Below are 23258 nucleotides of genomic sequence, written 5' to 3' on the forward strand. Positions count from 1 at the left end.
GACACTAAAGTCCTTGCTGGTAACCTTTGCACTAAATTTTGAGATCTGTCTCTTCCAGAGACAGGGGCCAAATTGTCCTCTGGGCTGGAGCACCAATGATAGAGCCACATTCACGTCAGTGGTGATGAAATTAACTCAAGGGCTAAGTCCTACTCAAGGATATGAATATCTCTACCTTTAGACCTCTTGTGCTATAACAACTTCAATCTCATTGATCAGTGCCTATTGAGATTGCTTCTTTAAAGATTATTTACATGGAGGAGCCCCTGGGTGGCGCAGTTGGTTAAGTGTCCACCTCTTGGTTTCCGCTCAGGTCGTGATCTCAAGGTTAGGAGATCCAGCCCTGCTTAGTGTAGGAGTTTGCTTAATACTCTTTCCCTCTCCCTCTGTCCCTCGCCCCACTTGCTCTCTCTCTCAAATAAATAACTATATCTTTAAGAAAATTCTTTAGACGGAGGCTAAAGAGATACTCAGCAAATGGAATGTATTTATTGTCCGCATTAGGTGATCCAGGATAGTCCAAGATGACCAACTTTAGGGAAATGTACTTGAGATTCACCATGATGATGGTGGTGGTGGTAATGGTGGAGGTGTTGGTAATGGTGTTGTTATTGTTTGTATTGTTAATGGTGTAGGTGGTGGTGGCAATGCTATTGTGGTTTCTGGTGGTGGTGGTGATGTCAGTGTTGGTATTAGTGGTGGTGGTGGTATAGTGGTGGTGGTAGTGGTGTTGTCGGTGATGACGGTGTTGGTATTGATGGTAATGGTGGTGGTGGTGGTGGTGGAGGTGTCAGTGGTGGTGGTGGTGATTGTGATGGTGATAGTGGTGGTGATTTTTTTTTGTCTAGGTTTATTTCTTGACTCAACAGCTGAAGTGTCAGATCTTGGACTTTTCTTAGATGTTTTAATTCCTCTGAAAGTTATAAGGAGCTATCTTTCCTGGTTATGTTCAGTTTATAATTGAAATCTCTTTTTCTGAAATCAGACTATATTCCAGATGTACCATCTTCTTTGGGAATTTGGCAGAAATGCAAATTTTTTGGCCCCACCCCTGACCTACTGAGCCAGAACCTCTGTGGGTGGGACCTAGCAATCTGTGTTTTAAGAAGCCCTCTAGGTAACTCCGGTGCTTGCTCAAGTTTGAGAACCACTGGTGTAGACACTTATACTGCTCATCTTGTGCCACTTGCTTTCCTAGGCAACCATAACCACTCCCATGGTTTCAATGACTTCCAAACGTCTGAGGCCCAGAACTGCTTTCTGAGTTCTCAATTCAATATATTTTTTCATCTGAATAACATCTCTACTTGGATGTATCACCAAGACTTCAAACTCAGCGTTTTAATAAACATTTGTGTTTCACATTAAATGTAATTTTCTCATTGCACTATGTTTATTTGGCCTGCTAACTTTGTCTTTGCATTTTATTAAAATTCCTTGTTTAAACTTTGCCTCCTCTGCTGCATCAAAGCTTGGCAAGGGCTAGGATTGGATTTGTCTAGGGCTGGCTTACTGTGAACACAACTAATATTTACTGGATGAATGAATGAATGAAGACTGCTATATTTTCTATACCAGGTTATGGACTGAATTGGTATTTTGAAGCCCTAACCCCTAATGTGACTCTATTTGGAGACAGAGCCCAAAGGAGGCAATTACGGTTAAGTGAAGTCACAAAAGTGGGGCCTAAACTTGATAGGGCTGGTGGTATTTTAAGAATAGGAAGAGACATTAGAGATCTCTCTCTCTCTCTTTATCTCTATTCCTGTACACAAGAAAGACCATGTAGGGACGCAGTGAGAGCGTGGCCATCTATAAGCTAGGAAGAGAGCTCTCAAGAGAAATCAAATTTGCTAATACCTTGATCACACACTGCCAGCCTCCAAGACTGTGAGAAAATAAATACCTGTTGTCTAAGTCACCTAGTTGGTGGCATTTTATAATGCAGCCTGAGCAGACTAATACACTAGGGATTGACGAACTATGGACCATGTGCCAAATCCAGCCCAGTGCATGTTTTGAAAGTTTTATTGAAACACAGCTACATGATTTTTTTAAAGATTTATTTATTTTTATTTGAGAGGGAGGGAGGGAGAGAGGCAGAGAGAGAGAGAGAGAGAGAGAGAGGAAGCGGAGGGAGGAACAGAGGGAGAGGGAGAGAGAGAGTCTTCAAGCAGATTGCCCACTGAGTGCAGAGCCCCAACATAGGGCTTGATCCTAGGACCCTGAGATCATGACCTGAGCTGAAATCAAAAGCTGGATGCTTAAATGTCCTGAGCTACCCAGGCACCCAAACACAGCCACATAATTTGTTACATTTTGTCTATAACTGCTTTTGTGCTAGTGACTGAGTAGTTGCTGCAGAGAGCTTCTGGGTCTGTGAAGCCTAAAAATTTACTATCTGATCCTTTAAAGAACAAGTTTGCTCCAGACCCACCTAGAAAGTCCAGATGCAGGTGCTCTTCTGTGCTATCCCACACTGAGCCCTCTGGATGCCAACCTGGCTCAGTGGGACCTCAGTGCCCCTACAACTGGCATAAACATACTTGACAATGTCATAGGAGAAGACCACCTACGGGCTCAAAAGTGATAAACAAGTTTGGCATTTATATGAACAAAGGAGAAGGGGAATGCTCACAACCAGAGGCTGGGGACCATCATGCCCCAGTTCCTTAAAACATCAATGGACACATCCTATTTCATACATGGTCAAGAAAAATGAAGAGATCACTGGTTATTCTTTTAGTGCAGCGCTGGTTATCCAACTTCGACTGAATTTTTATTGCCTCAGGTATTTTATAACTATAAGAGGTAGAGGTTAACTAGCAGAAAACCTATAATAACATAAATGATTCTTATCAGAAAGTTTTGTAAATGAGTCTTGGCCATGGTAACGCACATGGATTTTGTCTGGGAGAGGTGCAATCGCTTACTGTCTGCTAGAAAAGATGACCTCAGATAATTTCTTGCCCAGTAGGATAGTAACCAGTTTTGTATATATTAACAAATTCATTTCAGCATTCCTTTGCCTTGACGGACATAAATCTCACTCCTTCCAAATCTCCTTTGAACTAGTTTTAATGCCTTTCTGGGCCCCTCATTAATTAATGAATTGACTAAAACCATTGGTATTTTATATTTGTATGAAGCTGTTTTGGTTTGTTTTTTGAAAATAGGAACACGAATGCAACTCCAGTGGTTTTACTCCCCTTTCTTCTCTGTTCAAGTAACCATTGAGATTCTACTTGTGGGAAGCACTCAGAGTGGGGAATTTGTAGGACAAGCCAGCAGAAGCCAACAGGCTCTGTGCAATGGTGGAGGCTGTCCAGATGGGTTTCCAGAAGTCATGTCACTGCTCTGACACTTCAGATACCCCATCGCTCCTTCATGAGTCCTCTGAGTGGGGCTCACTTCAGAGCTTTCCAGCCTAAGGGGGAAATCCAGAGTCCAGGCATACATTGTTCTTGGGAAGCCTGAAACCCAAGGAATATTTCAAGAACCTAGGAAAATGGACAGCTCAGAAAGGGGGTGGGAAAGAGTCAAAGACACAGGACCTCCCTCACAATGTGAACAAAGACTTCTCTGTCTAGATCTGGAAAATCATCTCATGTACCAATTCCTAAGTTATTTCACTCTTATCTCGAAGGACATAATGGCCCTTCTAACCTTGATATTGAGCTATTCCGTTACAGGGTTGAGAAGAGAGTTCTCTTTTTCCAGGATGGACAACAGGGCGAATTCAGAGCAAAAAGTACGAGATGGGTCTTAAGGGGACTTACAATACCAAGATTCTGCCGTGAGAGGGCAGTGTAGACTTTCTAACAAATCTGGAAAGAGGAAAAAGTCCCGAAAGCACCGGATGGGGAGGCGGAAGGCAAATTCAGAATGAGGCTTCACTTGATCAAATTAGAACAAAGTCCCACAGTAGACTCTTTGCTTTCATTCTGCTCCGTATCTTCTAAAGAGAACGATCACCCTGGAAGGCTGGAGCAGGTTCCTGAAGGACTCATTGGCACCAGGTTGCTGATTTGGGAGGTCTGGAGGGGTGGGAGGTGAGGGTGACTAGGGCAGCAGGTGGTGGAGGAGGGCCCTTGAAGGGGCTCCAAGCAGTGGTTCTTTACCAACTGGGTCAAAAGAATGAACTAGTACCTGCAACTTCAGATACCCCTGCCCACTGGTTGGTTCTGAGGGGCCCCACTTCAGGAGTGGAATTGCTAGGTTACGCGGTACTCTACCTTTAATTCTTTGGGCCTCTAAGCTGTTTTCCACAGTGGCTAGACCACTCAGCATTTCCATCAGCAATGCTCCAGGGTTCCAGTCTCTTCACATCCTCACCAATAACTTGTTAGTGTGTGTGTGTGTGGGGGGAGGGGGGTTGTTTCTTTTAAAAATGTTTATTACAGCCACGCTGGTAGGTATGAAGTGGTACCTCCATGTGGTTTTGATTTCCATTAGCATGATGATTAACGATGTGGAGCATCTTTTCATGGGCATGTTGATCATTTGTATATCTTCTTTGGAGAACTGTTTACTTGTTTGCCCGTGTTGAATTGAGTTCTTTGTGGTTATTTGTTGTTAAGCTTCACACGTTCTTTATATTTTCTGAATATGAATCCCTAATCAGATTTTTGTCTTGCAAATATTCCCCCCACCCTGTCCTGTGGTTGTCTTTTCATTTTCTTTTTTATTATTTATTTATTTTTTATTATTTAAAAAGTATTTATTTTTTAAATTATAGTGGACATCCACTGCTATATTAGTTTCAGGTGCACGACATAGTAATTTGACATTTTTATGCGTTATGAAATGCTCACCATGGTAAGTGTAGTTCCCATGTGTCACTTTATAAAGTTACTTTAATATTATTGTCTATATTCTCCATGTGGAACTTTTCATCCTCATGACTTACTTATTTATTTATTTATTTATTTATTTTTATGACTTATTTATTTTGAACTGGAATTTTTTACTTCTTTATCTCCTTCACCTATTTTGCTCATCCTTGCTACCCACCAGTTCCCCAGAGGTGGAATTGCTGAATCATATGATATTTCTGATTTTAACTCTTTGAGAAACCTCTATATTGTTTCCCATAGTGGCTGTACCAATTTATACTCCCACCAACAGTGCATAAGGGTTTCTTTTTCTTCACATCCTCTCCAACACTTATTTTTTGTCTTTTGGGATATTGACCATTCTGGTAGGTGTGAGGTGATATTTCATTGTAGTTTTGACTTGAATTTCCCCGAAGAGCATCTTTTCATGTGTCTACTGGCCGTCTGTATGTCTTCTTTGGAAAACTGTCTATTCAGGTCCTTTGTCCATTTTTAAATTGGACTGTTTGTTTTTTTGGTGTTGAGTTGTTATGGGGTCTTTATGCATTTTGGATATTAACCTCTTATTGGATATATTATTTGCAAATACTTTCTCCCATTCAGTAAGTTGCATCTTAATTTTTTTGTTGATCTCCCTCACTGTGCTAAAGCTTTTTAGTTTGATGCAGTCCTGATTGTTTATTTTTGCTTTTGTTGCCTTTGCCTGAGGAGCCAGATCCACCCCCCCAAAAACAATATTGCTAAGACTAAGTCCATAAGTTTACTGCCTCTGTTCTCTTTTAGGAATTTTATGTTTTTTTTCTCTTACATTTAGGCTTTTAATCCATTTTGAGTTTATTTTTGTATATTGTGTAAGAAAGTGGTCCAGTTTTATTCTTTTGCATGTAGCTGTCTAGTTTTCCAGCACCATTTATTGAAGAGACTTCGTTTTCCCCATGTTATATTTTTGCTTCCTTTACCATAGATTAACTGACCATCTGTCTGTGGGTTTATTTCTGGGCTTTCTATTCTGTTCCATTGATCTATATGTCCATTTTTGTGCCAGCACCATACCATTTTGATTACTATATCTTGGTAAGATAGTTTGAAATCTGGGAGTGTGATACATCTGGTTTTCTTTTTTTTTCCAAGATTGTTTTTACTCTTTGGGGTCTTTTGTAGTTCCATACAAATTTTAGGATTATTTGTTCTAGTTAGGTGAAAAATGTTGATATTTTGATAAGGATTACAGTGTCTGTAGATTGCTTTGGGTAGCATGTACATTTTAATAATAATTCTTCTAATCCATGTCTTTCATCAGTGTCTTATAGTTTTCAGAGTACAGGTCTTTCATTTCCCTTGGTTAAATTTATTCCTAGTTATTTTATTCTTTTTGATGTAATATTAAGTGAGATTGTTTTCTTATTTTCTCCTTGTGTTTGTTTGTTGTAGTGTATAGAAACACAACAGATTTCTGGATAGTGATTTCGTATCCTGCAATTTTATTGGATTTATTAGTTCTAATAGTTTTTGATGGAGTCTCTAAGGTTTTCTATACATAGTGTCATATCATTTGCAAATAGTGACAGTTTTACTGCTTCTGTACCAATTTTTAAAAAAGATTTTATGTATTTATTCATGAGAGACACAGAGAGAGGCAGAGACATAGGCAGAGGGAGAAGCAGGCTCCTCGTGGGAAGCTCGATGTGGGACTTGATCCACAGACCCCAGGATCACACCCTGAACTTAAATCTCAACCATCGAGCCACCCAGGCATCCCTCTTCTGTACCAATTTGAATGCACTTTATTTTTTGTTTGATTGCTGTGGCTAGGTTTCCTGTACCATGTTGAATAGAAGTGGTGAGAATGGACGTCTTTGTCTTACTCCTCATCTTAGAGGAAAAGCTTTTAGCATTTTACTGTTGAGTATGATGTCAGTTGTGGGTTTGTCTTTTCACTTTCTTGGTAATGTATTTTGATGCACAAAAGGTCTTAATTTTGATGAAGTGCCATTTATCTATTTTCTCTTGTTGTCTATGCTTTTGGTGTCATATCCATGAAATAATTGCCAAACTCAGTGTTACAAGGACTTCCCTCATTTTATAGTTTTGCCTCTTAATGTTGAGTCTTTGATTTATTTTGAGTTAATTTATGTATGTGGGGATTATTGCATGTGGATCTCTTGTCTTCCCAGCATCTTTTGTGGAAAAGACTATCCTTTCCTCATTAAATGCTAGTGGAGCCCTTATTGAAAATCAACTGACCATATGTATGAGGGTTTATTTCTAATCTCTCTATTTCATTTTACTGTTCCATAAGCCTGTTCTTATGCCAGTGCCATACTGTTTCAATCATTGTAGGTTTGTACTGCGTTTCAAAGTTGGGAAGTGTGAGTCTTCTAATTTTATCTTTTTTCAAGATTGTTTTGGCTATTCAGTCTATTGCAATTCCATATAAATTTGAGAATCAGCTTTCCATTTTTGTGAAAAGGCTTTTGGGATTTTTATAGGGATTGTGATGAACCTATAGACTGCTTTGGGTAGTGCTGACATCATAAAATGTTAAGTCTTCCAATCCATGAACATGAGATTTTTTTCCCATTTATAGGCTTTCATTAATTTCTTTCAGCAATATTTGGTAGTTTCAGCATGCCATGGCAGTCTTTCACTTCTTTAGTTAGGTTTTTTTTTTTAAGTATTTACTTCTTTTGGATGATATGTAGGTGTAATTGCTTCCTTAACATTTTTATTTTTATTTTCTTTATTTTATTTTAAAGATTTTAATTTGTTTATTCATGAGATAGATAGATAGAGATATATATATAGAGAGAGACAGAGACAGAGACAGAGACACAGGCAGAGGGAGAAGCAGGCCCCATGCAGGGAGCCCGACGTGGGACTCGATCCCGAGTCTCCAGGATCAGGCCCCGGGCCGAAGGCAGTGCTAAACCGCTGAGCCACCCGGGCTGCCCCATTCCTCACCATTTTTAAAGAAATGGTTGCCATATAACTCTGGGCTGAGGATGAGCCTGAGGAGAAAACTTAGGTCTTTTAGCCTGCATCTGTCCCTGGGTAGGTGCACAGTGGCTTTCTAAAGTCCCCTGTATATTGTTGCTTTTGAAGGTCTGAATCATAAACGTCTGGCTTCCAAAAGGGAAGAAACTGAAAGGAAACTGAGTCAAACAAACAAACAAAAAAAATGAGGTGCAGCTCTTTTAAGGCCCCAGGAAACCACCCCAACCACTGGGACTCCATCAATGGCTGCCTGCTTCGTGCCTACACCCCAGCAATGAAAAGCTGTCATCAGCAATCAGGACACAGAATCCTAATATTTGGAAGACTAATTCCTTATTGGCCCTCCCTGGCTGCAACAAGCCACTTGAGAAATGTGGGCACAGCTGCCTGCTGCTGGGCTTGGGCTTGGGGGATAGATGGCTACTGTAGTGTTAAAGGTCGAAATTGGCCAAAGTTAGCCACGCTTTCCTGGGTCGGCTTTCTCCTGGAAGCTGCGAACATTCAAATACACTCGGGAGTGCCAAAGTGATGACTTCAGACAGCTTCTGCTAGTACAGTTGTTGTCTGAGTGGAGGGATGGATTTCTGGCAGTTCCTATTTTGCTTTCTTTCCTGACATCCCCTCCCATTATTAAATCCCATAGTAAAATTAAGGAACCAAAATGAAATCTCCCCTGGTTTTTAGGCTAGTCTCCCAAAGAAATTATGGCCCCAAAGTTTCCTCTGGCAGAGGGAACTTAGACTTAGCTGCAGAGGATTGGATGCAGTCCAGATTCTCATCCTTCTGGCTGCAGCTGCCTGTGCTCCTCTTAGCATTACCAGTCTAGGTGCATCCAACCCTGGGTCTCTTATGTGTCCCACATTTCTTAACTCCAAGAGGCAAGAGGGTTACCAGAATAATAAAAATTAATAATAATAATAATAATATAAGAATATAATTATATATATATACCAATATAATTAATAAGAATAAAAATATCACAAGTCTGGTTCCAACCCACAAAAGAGAAAAAAACCTGACACAAGCTAATTTGTAGCCAAGCTAGCAATGTATAATCTGTGACAATTCCCTGATCCCAGGACTCCTACAGCCATCAGAATCTAGCAGAGACTTCTTCAATTTGAGGTGTGGAGAACAGACAGCTCAAACTATAGAGGGAAGAAAAGTCACCAGTAAGTGTTGAGAGTCCATCGTAGAACTTAATTTTAATAGGATAGTTCCCGCTTGAAGGCCAATTTTGGCACTATGCTACCCACATCCTCGGGGAGATCTGCATATCTGAATGGCTTCTTTTTTCAGAAAGTGGCATTTGTCTTCTTGCCAATTTTGTAATTGTTCCCAAGACTGCTTGTGACTCCCTTTTTCTTTGCAGGATCCATGCTGGATATTTAAAACCTCTTGATTTCTGTTTGCCCTTTGAGCCCTATGTTTTGGCAGACAGTGGTGAGTCAGTGTTGGGCCTGTCCAGGGAGGCAGTCTCATTTGTAACAGGCACATCTCCAAGCAAAGGCTATTGCTCTGCATTTACCTTGGTTTTTGTGGGGATTTAAGGGGATCCCATAATAATGCCTTTTACATACTATATTTCAAAGCCACTTAAGAGAGAGAGAGAGAGAGAGAGAGAGAGAGAGAAGAAGTCAGATAGTTGGAGATCATGACATCAGTTTTATTATGAATCAAAACTAGATTGGGAGACATGGCTTAGTTATGTCACAGCAATGAGTTTCCTCACAGTGGGCACTGTGATTAGGGACCTCACCACAGCCAGGCAGGGTCTGCTCTCACAATGCCTACACCTGGAGCACTAGCCTTGCGGCCTCCTCTCTGCCCTCAGGCTAGCTCCAGAGACAGGCAGGAAGAGATCATAACTTATAGCCTGTGCTTTTTCTCCAGGAACATCTAAGAGCTTATCCCTCATGGGAAGGAGGAGGGTGTAGGGAGGGACCAGGAGTGTCATACCTATTGATGTCCCTCTTTTGGAAGGAGACCTGGGAATTGGCAACGAACATTCCCACCCAAATTTCCCAGGCTCCTTCCTGCTCTTTGCTTCCAATTCTCATCCACAAGAGGAAGCCTGGACTCTTTATTCTGCAGCTACAGTAGCCACTGCTCCTGCTGCTGCCCCTACTTTGAATTCCAAGGGCCCAGGGAGCCTCCTGCTCTGGGTAATAAACCTTTGTCTCAGCCCAGACTCATCTTTCAATACGGAACCCTGAACTAAAACCGTTGGGGAAGCTGACAAAGATGGTTACCCCATTGGTCCAGTAAGGACTAACATATCTACTGAACCCTGCTTTTGCACAAGCCTCCAATCTTCCTCTGCTTCTCAGCATTCCAGGCTTTGAATAATCTGAACTGTCCCTGGGGGAGCAGAATGTCATGTGTCATGAAAAGGCCTCCAGAGTCACACACTTCAAGTTCCAGCAGGACCTTTCAAAGTTCAGCCTGCTTCTTAGGTTCTGTCCTGGTCTTCTGCCCATGGGTCTGATGCTGTTATGGAGAGCAGAGCATCATTTACCTTTTCTACCCTTCACATCTCGACTACTAAGCCAATATCTTGTTCTTAAACAGGTCTATTTTTATTTCATAAGCCTTTTTTCTTCACATACTAGTTTTTGAGGATTTTAAAAGTTAGGATACTTTCTGTTACAAGTTAACAAATACCTTGACTCAAATTGGCTTAAAAATGAGAATATATTTGTAATGGAAAATCTGACATTTGGACCAGATTTCAAGGCTGGTTGATTCAGTGGCCCAATGATGCCATCAGTCGTCTGGGTACTTTATCATCTTTCTGCTCTGATGCCCCAGCACCAGCTCGAACTTACAGTTGTGGGTGCCTGTTATGGTTACTAGCAGCAGCTGGAGGACATGCTGCCTTCTTTAGAGCCACCTGGAGCAAAAGACTGGCTTGTTTAACACAAAAGCAGTAGGCAAACTTCTAGCAACTCATTGGTTGCTAGCTGCGAACCTAGTTGCTAGTCCTGACCATCCATGAACCAGTGACTGGAACGGCAGAGGAATGGATTACCATGACTTGTGTGGATGGGTGGTCTAGGACAGAGGAGCTCTGGGGGACCTGGTCTGAATGTCCTCTTTTTCTAAGCTAAGTACTCCCAACGTAGATCTGTCAATCTCCTTAATATGTAGGTTTGTGTGAATTCTACTGAGATTTCCTCCACTTCAGCTGAAAATTGGATATTTCTCCTGTAGCTTATGAACCCTCATTCCTTTTTATCTGTCTGCTGATAAATCCACTACATCACCAGAACTGAAACAACAATCAGTGTTCTGCAATTCACCACTAAGTCAGCCCTCTTCCCCTGGGAGCACATGGTTCCAACCATGGAGGAGAGAAGATGGGGCTTGAGAAAAGCTTCACCTTCACTCTTTGAATCTCGCTGGAGGCCCAAAGAAGATAAAGGAAAATAGAAGTGGAGATAGTTAATACTGACTGTCTACCTATTCCCAGCTCGAAATAGCCTGAAGACCAAAGAGATGCATGTTTCTCAATGTGGGGTCTACGGACCACTGGCTCAGAGCCACAGTCCCACCAAATCTCTCAGACCTTGGTTTTATGTCTCATCCCCCCTTTCTTTTTATTTTCATTCCAATTTACACTTAACTTCTACTTACACATTTTAAGTATTTTAAAGACACTTTAAAAAATTGTTGAATGATGGCGGAGGATATATGGAAAAAAATCTTTGTGCCCATATTGCATTGTCTTAATCACTGTAACTCTATAGCAAGTTAAACATTGTTATTCATTTTCAAGATTGTCTTGGCTAAGCTTGGCATTTCCACGTATATTTTTAAATCAGTTTGTCAATTTCCACAAAAATCTTATTTGAAACCAATGTTTTGTTGAGCTCTCTCTAGTCCTCAGAAATCTATTCCAGCAGATTTTCTCTTTGATGTGAACATCACAGACAGGGAGGTTATGGCCAGCCTTCCACCTGATGCCCTCCATATAACCAGTGCATGAGAGAAAGGCTCCTTCTCTGACAGGCCACCACAGAGTGGGCTGGGGTCAGGAGCAGAGCAGACCCAGCCAGGTTTTGTTGGGATAGCTAACCCATAACAACCCCAGAGGTATAATGAATTCATTCCCTTACCAAAAAGCAAGAAAAAACTAGTATGACACCTTAGTACTGTCACTCAGAGTTCAAATATGAGAAGGGGATCAGAAAACAGTTAAAAAGGCAACAAAACCAAGGCAACTGGCCACCTCCAGGGTGGTGGTGGGGGGAGGAGTTAGCTCTGTGTGTCCCCCCACCCCTTCACATGCTGACTTTCTGCATAGTTACTGCAGGAGGTGGAGGCCTCAGCCAAGCACCAGCAGTAGCCCTTGCTCTGTGGGTTTCACCAACTCCCACCATGGTTGGGGACATCCTGTCCCTGAGGGTCAGGAAGCTCCAGAATCTTATGTTTTCCCTGGGATTAGAGATCATCCATAAAACTTCTAAAGACACCCCCAGTCCTGTCTGGTTGTAGGTCAAGGACAAGCCTTGTATGGCCATCATGGGGAGCTCAGTATTGGGGGATGGCACCACTCTCAATTCCATCTCATCCCTTTGAAGGCCAGCCACAGGGCCATTTTGCTGGGTTGTCACCATGAGAGGAGGGCTTTCAATGATGTAATCCTTGAGATTGATCGTTCTGAGACCACCCCAGGTTCTAGGATATGTTCATACAGAGAAGCATCCTAAAGGAGGCCCCCAGAGAGGAGTTCTGCTTGAGACATTTCTTCTCTTACATTGATGGTGGCAGTGCTCCAGAGCACTGGACCCAGGGACCTATTGTCTACCTCTACTTGCAATTTATTGAAATTATATTGGATCTGTAGGTTAATTGGGGAGAATTTACAGTTTATCACTATTTAGTCTTCAAATCCATAAACATGGTATATCTCTGCATTTATTTTGGCTTTCTTTAAATTCTCTTAGCAAATGTTCTATGATTTTTCAGTGTAGTGTTCTTGCACTTCTTTTATTGGCTTTGTCTTTATTATTGATGCTTTTTGATGCTTTTGGTAATGATACTATTTTCTATTTGTGTTTCAATTTGTTTACTGCAAGTATATAGAAATATATATTGATCTATTTGAGTCTAATTACCTTGTTCAATTACTAATTAATTCTAAAATTTGTCTATAAATTCTTTTAGGTTTTCTAAGTATACAATCTCATCAGCTGCAAATAATAGTGGTTATAGTTCTTCCCTATCAGGTATATTTTAAAAATTTATTTTCTCACCTTATTGCATTGGCTAAAATTTCTAGTAATTGTTTAATAGAAATGGTGACGGTACACATTTTATCTTATTCTCAAATTGAGTGGGAAAATACTTAATATTTCACCTTGAAGTATGATGTTAGGCATAGTTGTTGGTTTTTAGCTTTTTGGTTTTTGTTTTGTTTTGTTTTTTGTTTTTTGGTGTATACCCTTTACTAGATTAAGAAAGTTACTTTCTTAGTTATGATGTATTTATCCTTTTTATCTATTGCTGGATTTGATTTGCTAACATTCTGTAGGAACATGTTTTTCCATCTGTGTCCAGGAGAGATAGCAACCTGTGCTTTTCATTTTTGTAGTGTCTCTGTCAGGTTTTCTGTATCAAGATTATGCTGTCAAACTCTAGAAGTTGGACTGTTTTCCCTTTTTTTCTTTATTCACTGGCAGAATCACTGTAAGATCCGTAATAGCCTTTCTTAAATGTGTATTTTAGAGAATTTACAAGGGAAACATCTGGGCCTACCTAGACTTTTCTTGTTTGCTTGTTTTTTTGTTTTTGTTTGTTTTTTTGAGGAGGCGGGGGTGGGAAGGGCAACTTGATGCTCATTCTCTCATTGTATTTTTTTCCTTAGGATGTTTTCAATAGGCCAGAACAAGAAGATTTCCCATGAGGCTCTTTTGAATCACTTCAAGGAAAATAAGGTGGAGATAGCAAATGCAATAACAAAGCCATTTCCTTTCCTTGAAAGCCTCAGAGACCGCTCCTTTATCACGGAAGACCTCTATAATGTACGTGAAGTTTATTATATCTCCCCATAATAACCCAGCTCCACACTAATTTAGGTGTGGAATCCTGGATTCAGAATTTAGAGTATAACTAACTGATGGTCCTTCCATACTCTTCATGGAAAGACTCTTTTAAGTGAGTTAATCCTCTTATAAGGTCGAGGGTGACAGGGCAAGCAGACCTCGATAACCATACTTCTGCTCTAATTAAAGCCCTTGTCTTCTGTGGGACATGTTGCAGTAAGATGGATGGGAATAGTCCTATGGCAGAATTGAAACTGATAGCTTTGCAAATGTCTAGCGATTTATATAGTATAACAAAATTAAACAAACTTAAAATAATTAAGAGCACTGGGGCAGTATTCCATTATAAAATCCACTATGTCAAATGAAATCCCCAGGGATTTTGTGCTATTATAAGTCAATTTTTTCTACCTTGCTATTGTGTCCTTATGTTTTGTAAGGTGGTTCTAGAGTTTTAGCATTCAAGTAAATTTGGATCAGTGAGCAATCCCAGGGAAATAGAGGAGCTACCTCTGTACCATATGATTGTGCAGTCCCCCATGTGCTCCTTACAGCAATGGCAGGACCATCTGCCTACATCCTGAAGCCCTCTCAGGACTCCTCATACCTGGAGGGCAGGCAGTTGCTGTGAGGCCAACAGAATTACTATAAGGTCCACTCTTGAAACAGCCTATGCAGGATGAAAGTTCAAAAGTCAATAAGAAGAGTTCATTTGTTATTTTAAGCAGTTGATCAAATATTTAAGAAGTTCTAAAATATTACATGAAAAATAATAGTCTATCTACCTGGGAAAGTGGAATGAATGTTCTATGCAATCACTTCCTAGTGATTAACTTTGAAACTATTTTAATTTTGAAATTATTTATATTCTTTTCTCATTGCACCTTTTTAAAAGGAATCTCAGGAAGCCCACAGAAACTTAATTCCTGTAGAGAAAGTGGCATATGATGTCCTCTGCTGCCTTGAGAAGACCTTTGATAGGTCACTTCTACAAGTCCTGTTCAGCAGGGTTCATCTGAAGGAGTATCCTGCCTTAATTCATGTTCTTAGAATCTTCAAAAATGGTAATCTCCTCTCCCTTTTAGGGTCCAGGTCTACTCCTCATTTATTCATTCACTCATTTGTTGGTTTAATAGGTATTTTTTGCAATCAAATGGATTTTTTTAAATTTATTTTTTTATTGGAGTTCAATTTGCCAACATATAGCATATTACCCAGTGCTCATCCCGTCAAGTGCTCCCCTCAGTGCTTGTCACCCAGTCATCCCAACCCCCCGCCCACCTCCCTTTCCACTACCCCTTGTTCATGGTTTAACAAATATTCACGAAATGTGTACCCTGTCCCAGGATCTGTGATTGTCAGTGTGAGTCACCACTAATAGAAACTGATGTGTTCTCTGGTCTTAACATTAAAATTATCCATCAGATGATTACTCTGCTAGGACCTCATGTAGGTTTAATTACAGCCCTTTTTCTTCTTCCAGGAATGTGTATTTATTTTGTGTCATGGGTGCCTGATAAAGAGGAAGTGTTCCTGGGAACGTTGTGACATTTTTCTAAGATGACCAGATTGTCACCAATTCCCACAGAAAACTTTATTTGAGATAGTCTGATAAAAAGTTAGCTCCACATAAAGAATCAAGAAGTCACAAGAACCCCCCCCCCCCCGGCACAGAAGCAAGGCCTGCGTGTGGAAGGGCAGGGCAGTAAGGAGGGCTGATTATGACATGATGGTCATAGGTAGATTGTGTGGTTTCTGAAGAATTGGAGTTTTATTTTCATAAAAACAAAGAAGTAACATCAATTCTTAAGCAAGGGGAAAAAATCAAAAGAAGCTGAAATAAAGTAGGGAGTGTGTTAATTTGTGAAAATAGTACATTGATTAAAATAAGAACAATATAATTTCTTTTCTTTTTAAAGATTTATTTATTTATTTGAGAGAGAAAGAGAGAGTGCAGGGGGAAGGAGCAGAGGGAGAGGGAGAGAATCTCAAGTAGATGGCACTGAGCAAGGAGCTTGCTGCCAGGCTCCATCCCAGGACCCTGAGATCACAATATGAGCAGAAACTCAGAGTGGGATACTCAACTCATTGCACCACCCAGGCATCCAGAACAATAATTTCTTTTTTTTTTAAGTATTAAAGCATAAATTTATTAAAATCCATTTTATATAGTGTTTTAGGGACAAAAAAATGTAGTCCTCAACATTCAGGTAATCAACTCTATCCTCAGAAGTGCCTTGGGAGAAAACAGATTCCTGTGCCCTTTCCTCCAAAAGATACTTCTGTTTATATTCCTGAAAATGATGCACTGCGAGAAGACAGATTCTTTTGCCCTCCCCCCAGAACAATAATTTCTATATTAATACCTGAGTTAGAGAAAGGATTAGAAACAATCAAATATCTAGGAACAAATTTCAAGTCAATAATTGTTGAAAGCTTCATTGAGACAAATTTACATGTCTTAGGTCAATATTATATATGTGACCAGGATGTCCCAGGCCATGGGAACAAAGGGAATGGCGGTTACCTGTACTGCCCACATCTCAGGGGCTCTGATTCTCTCCAGGTTAAGTGTCCACATCACCTGGGTTAGGTTCCAGGTTCCCCCAGCTGGTGGGGGCGGGGGGGAACCTGCACCTACATTTGCTGCCGCCCACCTGCCCCTGGGGAGGTAGCAGCTATTGCCTCTCAGACTCTGTTGTCCACAGGAGCTATGGGTCAGTGACCCAAAGTCAAGAATCTGGGGGCTGTGGAATGAGGTGTAGCACTCTCTCCTGCTGCTTGGTGCCAACCTTCATCCCACACTCAGGGCCCCCTAAGCCCCTGTGGGACTGCCCACTTGCACTGGCCCTCTTCACCCTTCCCTTTGTTCTCCTCCTTTCTTCCACCTGGTTTTGCCAGGATCTGAGTCCAGGTCGTGGGATGACAAAGCACCCATGGTTCCCACTGTCCTGTGGAACTCACCCTAGCAGGCCCTACCCCAGGAGGAGCTCCCGCCATGGGCCCTGGGGCAGCAGGTTCTCTTCCTCCCTGGTGTCCCCTCCTCCCTGGACTCCCTGTAGACATGGCCCCATCTCCCTCTCCTCCCTCCCTTCCCCATTCAGGCTTCCTGGCTTATTTCTTTCCTCCTATGTGTGCTGGGTCACCTACAGGCAGGGGCGCTGGGCTGGTGTCCCTGCCTCCCCTGGTTGGTGGCCTCCCCAGACGCTGGGGCAGGCCTGTGGGCCATCCTCCAGCAATGCAATCTGTGCTCCCTGCTCAGAGCTGAGGAGTGTCCTTCTTTTGTTCCTGGGATCTAGGCCCCTGGGAGGTCTGTCTTGTTCCTCCAGGTGTCCTCTGCTTTGTCTCTTTGGGAAGCACTCACCTTCCCTGCCCCAACCCTCCTCTCCTCTAGCAGCATCCTTAGAGCAGCTGGGCTTTCTCTTTCATACTCATGGATCTCTCTGTGAGCCTTGCTCTTCTCCAGAAGAATTCTCTCTCTTCCTTCCTACAGTTCACAGAGACATTCCACTTAGAGAATTACATTCCACTTACAGAATTTATATTGAAATTACATTCCACTTACAGAATTTATATTGAAATTAGCTTTCACTCTTCTCTGGTCATCTTGTTGAGTGATTAATTACTGTTTATAACTTTCCCACTCCTCCATAATCCTTAAACCCGACAGGCTCATCACCTATAGGATTTGCATGTGTATATTTTTCTCTTCTATGTCCCAGGGAAAGGAATAAACACCATCAAGTTAGGAGCCACTGAGATTAACTGACCCAGGGTCCAGAAGTCCCTGCTCAGTTCCTGGATTCTTGGGGGGCCCAGATGCTTAATTATGAGGTGGTGATGACTTGCCTGAAACCACTAATTAATTTTTTTCTCTGTTTAGTAATTGAAGACAAATATCTTCCCCAGGAAGATGATAGTGAGGAGACACAAAAACTGCCCAGCACTGAGCAAAGCTGTGAACAAGGTAACTATGAAAGAATACAAACTTTGTTTCCTGGTTACAAAGAGGATAGAACTCAGGAAGGGCACCTGTGATGCTAGAGGAATCCAGAGGGACATGGGGCAGGCAGATGAGTGTGGCTTTGTATTGATTCCAAAATGACATGACTCCGGAATCCAAGACAAAAGGTGGCAAAGAGAGACTTTCTGCCCCATAATTTGGAGAGTGAAGCAAGAACCTAAGTGCGAATTAGGAGTATCCAGAGATGACCGTCAGTGTGAAGCTGTGAAAGGCTAAGAACTCTGGCCCATGGTCAATGTCAAAGAGGAGACCCTTGACGATGGCAGAAAGGACCCATCTCAGTGTGGGGGATGTTGTTCAGAAGCCCAAATATTCAAGAAGAAAGCCAGTTAGTTGTTCACAGAGAAAAAAGAGGAAGTGATAGGAAGGTGGAGGGGAGGATGTGGGTACTTTGAGAGACAGGAGAGAAAGAAAGACAGAGAAGAAAAGGTTAAGACACAATAAAAATAACCATGTTATTTACACCTCACGGCAGAACATTTGCTCTGGCAGTGGTGGGGTGAGCACTCAGGCAGCCATTGGAGGTTAGCATTGCTTATGTGCCCATTTTGCAGATAAGGGGACCAAAATCTAGAGACTGTGTGTGTAGTTGGCCTGGGGTCCAATGAGCAAGGGCGAACCCAGGCATTCTGAACCCAGAGCCTGTGTGTGTGTGTGTGTGTCTTCATGGAGGTAAAAATCACACAGCATAGAATTAACCACTTTAAAGTGTACGGGTTAGTGATATTTGGTACATTCACAAAGTTGTGTCATTGTCACCTCTATCTACTTTCTTTTTTTTTTTTTTTTAAGATCCCACTTATTTATTCATGAGAGACAGAGAGACAGAGAGAGACAGAGAGAGAGAGAGAGGCAGAGACACAGGCAGAGGGAGAAGCAGGCTCTATGCAGGGAGCCCGACGCGGGACTCGATCCCAGGTCTCCAGGGTCACACCCTGGGCTGGAGGCAGGCACTAAACCGCTGAGCCACCCAGGGATCCCCCACTATCTACTTTCAAAACATACCACTTGCCTCAATGGGCAACCCCACTTCACTCCCCATTTCCCTCTTCCTACTGCCAAGAGCCACTGCCATCACTAAAAGGTATATCTTTTCATTTCTGTGCATTGAGTGGAGGCAATCAGCAAGTCGGAGAGAACAAGAAAGGAGATACCAGTTTAGCCTGACATGGAAGGTGGGAAATTGTGGTGGAAGAGAGCTTGTCAGGAAGGCAGAGGCAGGAGGGACTGAGCAGAGAGTGTGGCTGTGGGAAAGAGAGACAGGAACATGAGGAAACAGAAGACAGTGGAGTCAGGGATGCAGACATATCTTCCTAGGATGGGAGCAGCAATGCCTGCAGGTTGGATCCTGGTAGGACATGGAGGGAGAAAGGGACTGAGGTCTAATGGGATGGAGAGAGGCAGAGCCGGACTTGGTTGGGTTTTGGGCGGAGTCTTGGAGCAGGAAGTCTTTCTGCACAAGGAGCAGCTCACTTTTGTCTCCAACCTCAGAGCTCAGTGTGGCCACTCCTTAGTTTGTTTTCTGGTCACTGGCTCTGGTCTCTCCTTTTCTCACTCATCAGCACCCGATGAAGCCAAAGTTTTAAGAACAAAGGAAGAGGAAGTCAGAGAAGGTGTGCAGCCTTCTTGGGTGATAGGCAAGGTAACTGACTGAATCCTGTGTCGTAGATGACCCATTACCTGGATAGCTCATTATGTGGAGGGGTCAGAGGCCAGGCACCTGAGCCCAGCCTCTGACTACTTTCTAAGATGTGAGGGAGGCACATTTTCTAAGATGTGAGGTGAGATCTGTAGGGCCTAGGGGGCGAAATTTAAAGAGAACCCAAGAGTAGGTGCCTCCTTAAATTAGGGGCCTTGGGTCTCTTGCTTGCCTCACCCTACCCCTGGCCTGGAAGCAAGACAGAAAGGGGAGCTGGCATCCTCAGGGGAGGAGGGTACCCTGTGGGGGGACGAGTGCAGACAGGTAGGTGGATTGGACCATCCAATATGAGTTTTAGGAGCAAGCATGGCTTTACCTAAATGGACATGAGATCCAAACTTCTCCCATTGGGGTGGAGGTTTGGCAGGGAGGCAGCTTTATCCACCTTGCCAGAAGTTGTCACAGGATCATGGAAATAATGTGTGTGATGGCCAGACTGGCCAGTAAGCAGGATCACTGGAGAAGATCCTAGAGGTAGAGGTGGGGAAGGGGCTCTGAGTTGTGGTCAAAGCCTGGTGAGAGATCTGGAGTGATGGAAGGATGCAACCTTTGACATGAGGACAACACACAAGACTAGGGTTGGGGGCCTAGCGGCAGGTAGAGGGTCCAGGTAAGCCTGAGAGAAACAGAGATGGAGAGAGGATATGGCTGACAGGAGATAAACTGACAATTTACACAAGGGAGAGTGACAAAGATCATATGGACAAAGCAAATGCCAATAAAGAGAAGGTAGAGAGGGACACAAAGAAACCCTGAAGACAGAGTGTTCAGTGGGAGTGAATGGAACGTTACTGGAGGCCAATGAGACCAAGAGAGAGGAGACGTGGTGGGATATTTAGCATCAGGGGGAGGCCACCTCATAGAAGCTTCTGCTGCAGGCTGTCGTCCCCGGGGACAGTGTTTCCAAAGCCCTGAAGGGGCTGGCAAACATTTTGCCATGTGTTGGCAAACATTACATTACTGATGTATTTGTATGGAGGATTTTATAAAAACTGTTCTAAGTATATTTATGTAGTCATGTACTAAGCCACCTTGGTGGAAAAGGACATAAGAATAAACACAAAATTCAGCCAAGATAATTTTCAGTGAGTGAATGAGAATAGTAGGTTAAGAGAAAAGAGGAAAAACAAAAAGGTGGATTTCAGGGTAAAAAGGAAAGCCCCAGAGAGGTGGAGAGAGAAGGACACAGAGGTCCTGACGCAGAGCGAGGCGGTAGGCGAGCAGGCGAGGGGTAGTGCTAGGGCGACCCTCCCAGGGGGAGTGTGGAGAGAGGGGAGCAGGGGGTCGGGGAGACAGCTGGGGGTTCTTTCTGGATCATTATGTATGTATTCCAGGGACAGAGCTCTCCAGATCTGAAAACCCAGTACAGTCTTGTGTTGTGGATCTGGTGAATATACAGAAGACGATTGCATCTTGTCACCTCAGAACTAACCAAGAAGGCCAGCCAGCAGGGATAGCGTGTGACCAAGCATCAGAAATAATCAGTAAGGCTGGCCGAGGGAGGCGTGCCTGGGTGGCTCAGTTGGTTAAGCATCTGTCTTCAGCTCAGGTCATGATCTTGGGGTCCCAGGATTGAGTCCCTGCTGAGCAGGGAGTCTGCTTCTCCCTCTCCCTCTGCCCCTCCCCTCTTGTGCATGCTCTCTCTCTCTCTCTCTCTGATAAATAAATAAAATCCTAAAAAAAAAAAAAAAAAGAAAGAAAACATTATAAAGGCTGGCTGAGGGAGTCTGATGTGGTGACACTGTGTGTGTCGCAGCGAAGGTGTCAGGAGGCAGCCCAGGGAGGACGGGGTGGATTCAGGAGAGGGAGACCCTGGTGCTCAGGGAAGGAGCTTTTGCCTAACAGAGGAGAACTGGGGGTGAAGTGGAAAGGTACTGAACAGGGGCCACTAAGGAGGTGTGTAGAGCAAGATGGCAAGAGGAGATGAGGGGACAAAAAGACACATCAGGTGGAAACAGAGAGTGCTGAGGAGAACATGCTGAGCTGAGAGAGGAGGTACGAGCTGTGAGAAAGAGAAGCAGAGGTAGGGAAGTGGGGAGAGACAGCTGCAAGGGGAAGGAGGGAGTGAGTGGTCAGAAGATGGGGAGCAAGATGACTAGAGCTGGCCACTGTGGTCACCTGTCCTTACACAGCGTCCAGGGAGAGTGCCTGGAGCCCCGTTGTTAACCTGTAGGCCCAGGACTCCATGAGAAGATGGGCACCATCTGGAGCAGGGACATTCCTCCCCAGCAGCTGGATCTTTCCTGGCATCCCCCCATTATGGGGTTTCCTGCTGGTTCCTTGGCCCCACGCTGAGATCCCTAAGGGGTTTTGTTTCTTTGTGCAGTGATCAGCAGCGAATCCAGCGAGGAAGAAGAGCCCCCAGAAGCTCTGAGCTCAGCACCAGGACAAGGGCCGGATGAGAAGAGCGAGGGCTGCAAGCTTTGAGCTACAGCCCATCAGGCATCTGAATTCAGAGGTCCTGCTTCCTGACGTGTGGTACTAGGAGAGCACTCTACAGCCGATGGCCCAGTCGATGCTGGGAACACATTCTCTGTACTTAATGTGCCATTTTGAAAAATGTGGCAGACAAGATCCGAGTCACTGAATATGTATGTTCATATATCAACATTGGAGTAGAAACAAACTAGCATATTTCTATTTGTTGTTTTTCCTTCCATGTGATCTTGCCTCTTGTGGTATGATAAAAAAAAAAAAGGCATTTGGTCTTTGTTTCTACTTCCTGGCACCCAGTTTCCCAGACCCTTGAAATTTCCTGAGCGGTGAGAGGGTGTCTATGAGAGTTAGAGGGTTAGAACTTTCAGTTTCACCCCTCAACCTCTGGGGAGAAATGAGAGGTGGGAGGTTAAGTTCAATCGCCAATGGCCCATGGTTTAACCAGTGTACTTACATGATTAAACCTTGGTAGTAAAAAACCCTGAACAATGGGGTTGGGAGCCCCTGACTTGGTAAATACGTTGATGTGCTGGGGGGTTCCATGCTGGAGAGAGCGTGGAAGCCCTGGCATCCACGTACCTTGCCCTATCTGTCTCTTCCATTTGGCTGTTCTTGAGTTGCGGTCTTTATAATAAAACTGTAATCATAAGTAGAGCATTTCCCTGTGTTCTGTGAGTCATGCTAGCAAATTTTTGGACCTAAGGGGGCATTGGGAGAACTCCCAGATTTATAATTTGTTGGGCAGAAACATGGATAGCTTGGGGACCCCATTTTGTAGCTGGTGTCTGAAGTAGGGGAAGTCATGTAGGACTGGGCCCTTGCCCTGTGTGGTCGGTGCTAACTCTGGGTGGTTAGTGTCAGAACTGAATTGAATTGTTCAACACCCAGTTGGTGTGGAAGAGCTGGAGAATTGACTAGTATTGAAATGACCTATTTATCATTGGAAAAGACACCACACAGTTGGTGTCAGGAAAAAAACAACCCACACCTGTTCATACTGATGTCTCCAATGGAGGTATTGATTTCTGCCTTAACTAACCTCTATCATCTGTAGATCGCAAAAAAGGTAAGTGATTTTTGATTGCATTGAACCTATATTGTTATTGGAAACTTGGAAAAAGCCCAAATAAGTCATTTTGACATGTGTTCTCTGATGTGCCATTAGCTTATATCCAAACTTTTCAAAAAATAATTTAGGAAATAATATCTCATAATTCTATTTT

At 43.0% G+C, this 23258-nt stretch overlaps 1 protein-coding gene across 1 annotated transcript; it reads left to right on the top strand.

Annotated features, from left to right (window-relative positions):
• Positions 1–3886: 3886 nt before the first annotated feature.
• On the top strand, positions 3887–23154 carry LOC121497959 (nuclear body protein SP140-like protein). Its single transcript, XM_041767834.1, has 6 exons — positions 3887–4019; positions 13699–13855; positions 14772–14940; positions 17760–17843; positions 20934–21083; positions 21926–23154. The coding sequence occupies exons 2-6, from the start codon at positions 13700–13702 to the stop codon at positions 22024–22026; spliced, it is 660 nt and encodes a 219-aa protein (XP_041623768.1). The 5' UTR covers positions 3887–4019; position 13699; the 3' UTR covers positions 22027–23154.
• Positions 23155–23258: the final 104 nt, after the last annotated feature.

Source organism: Vulpes lagopus, chromosome 8, assembly GCF_018345385.1.
Source record: "Vulpes lagopus strain Blue_001 chromosome 8, ASM1834538v1, whole genome shotgun sequence".
Classification (NCBI taxonomy): Eukaryota; Metazoa; Chordata; class Mammalia; order Carnivora; family Canidae; genus Vulpes; species Vulpes lagopus.

Bases quoted from the DNA above. Each gene is read 5' to 3' on its own strand.
- LOC121497959 (XM_041767834.1), top strand. From the start codon at position 13,700: ATGTTTTCAATAGGCCAGAACAAGAAGATTTCCCATGAGGCTCTTTTG. The intron at 14,941-17,759 runs GTAATCTCCTCT...TTCTCTGTTTAG, and splicing joins TCTTAGAATCTTCAAAAATG to TAATTGAAGACAAATATCTT. The intron at 17,844-20,933 runs GTAACTATGAAA...TATGTATTCCAG, and splicing joins TGAGCAAAGCTGTGAACAAG to GGACAGAGCTCTCCAGATCT.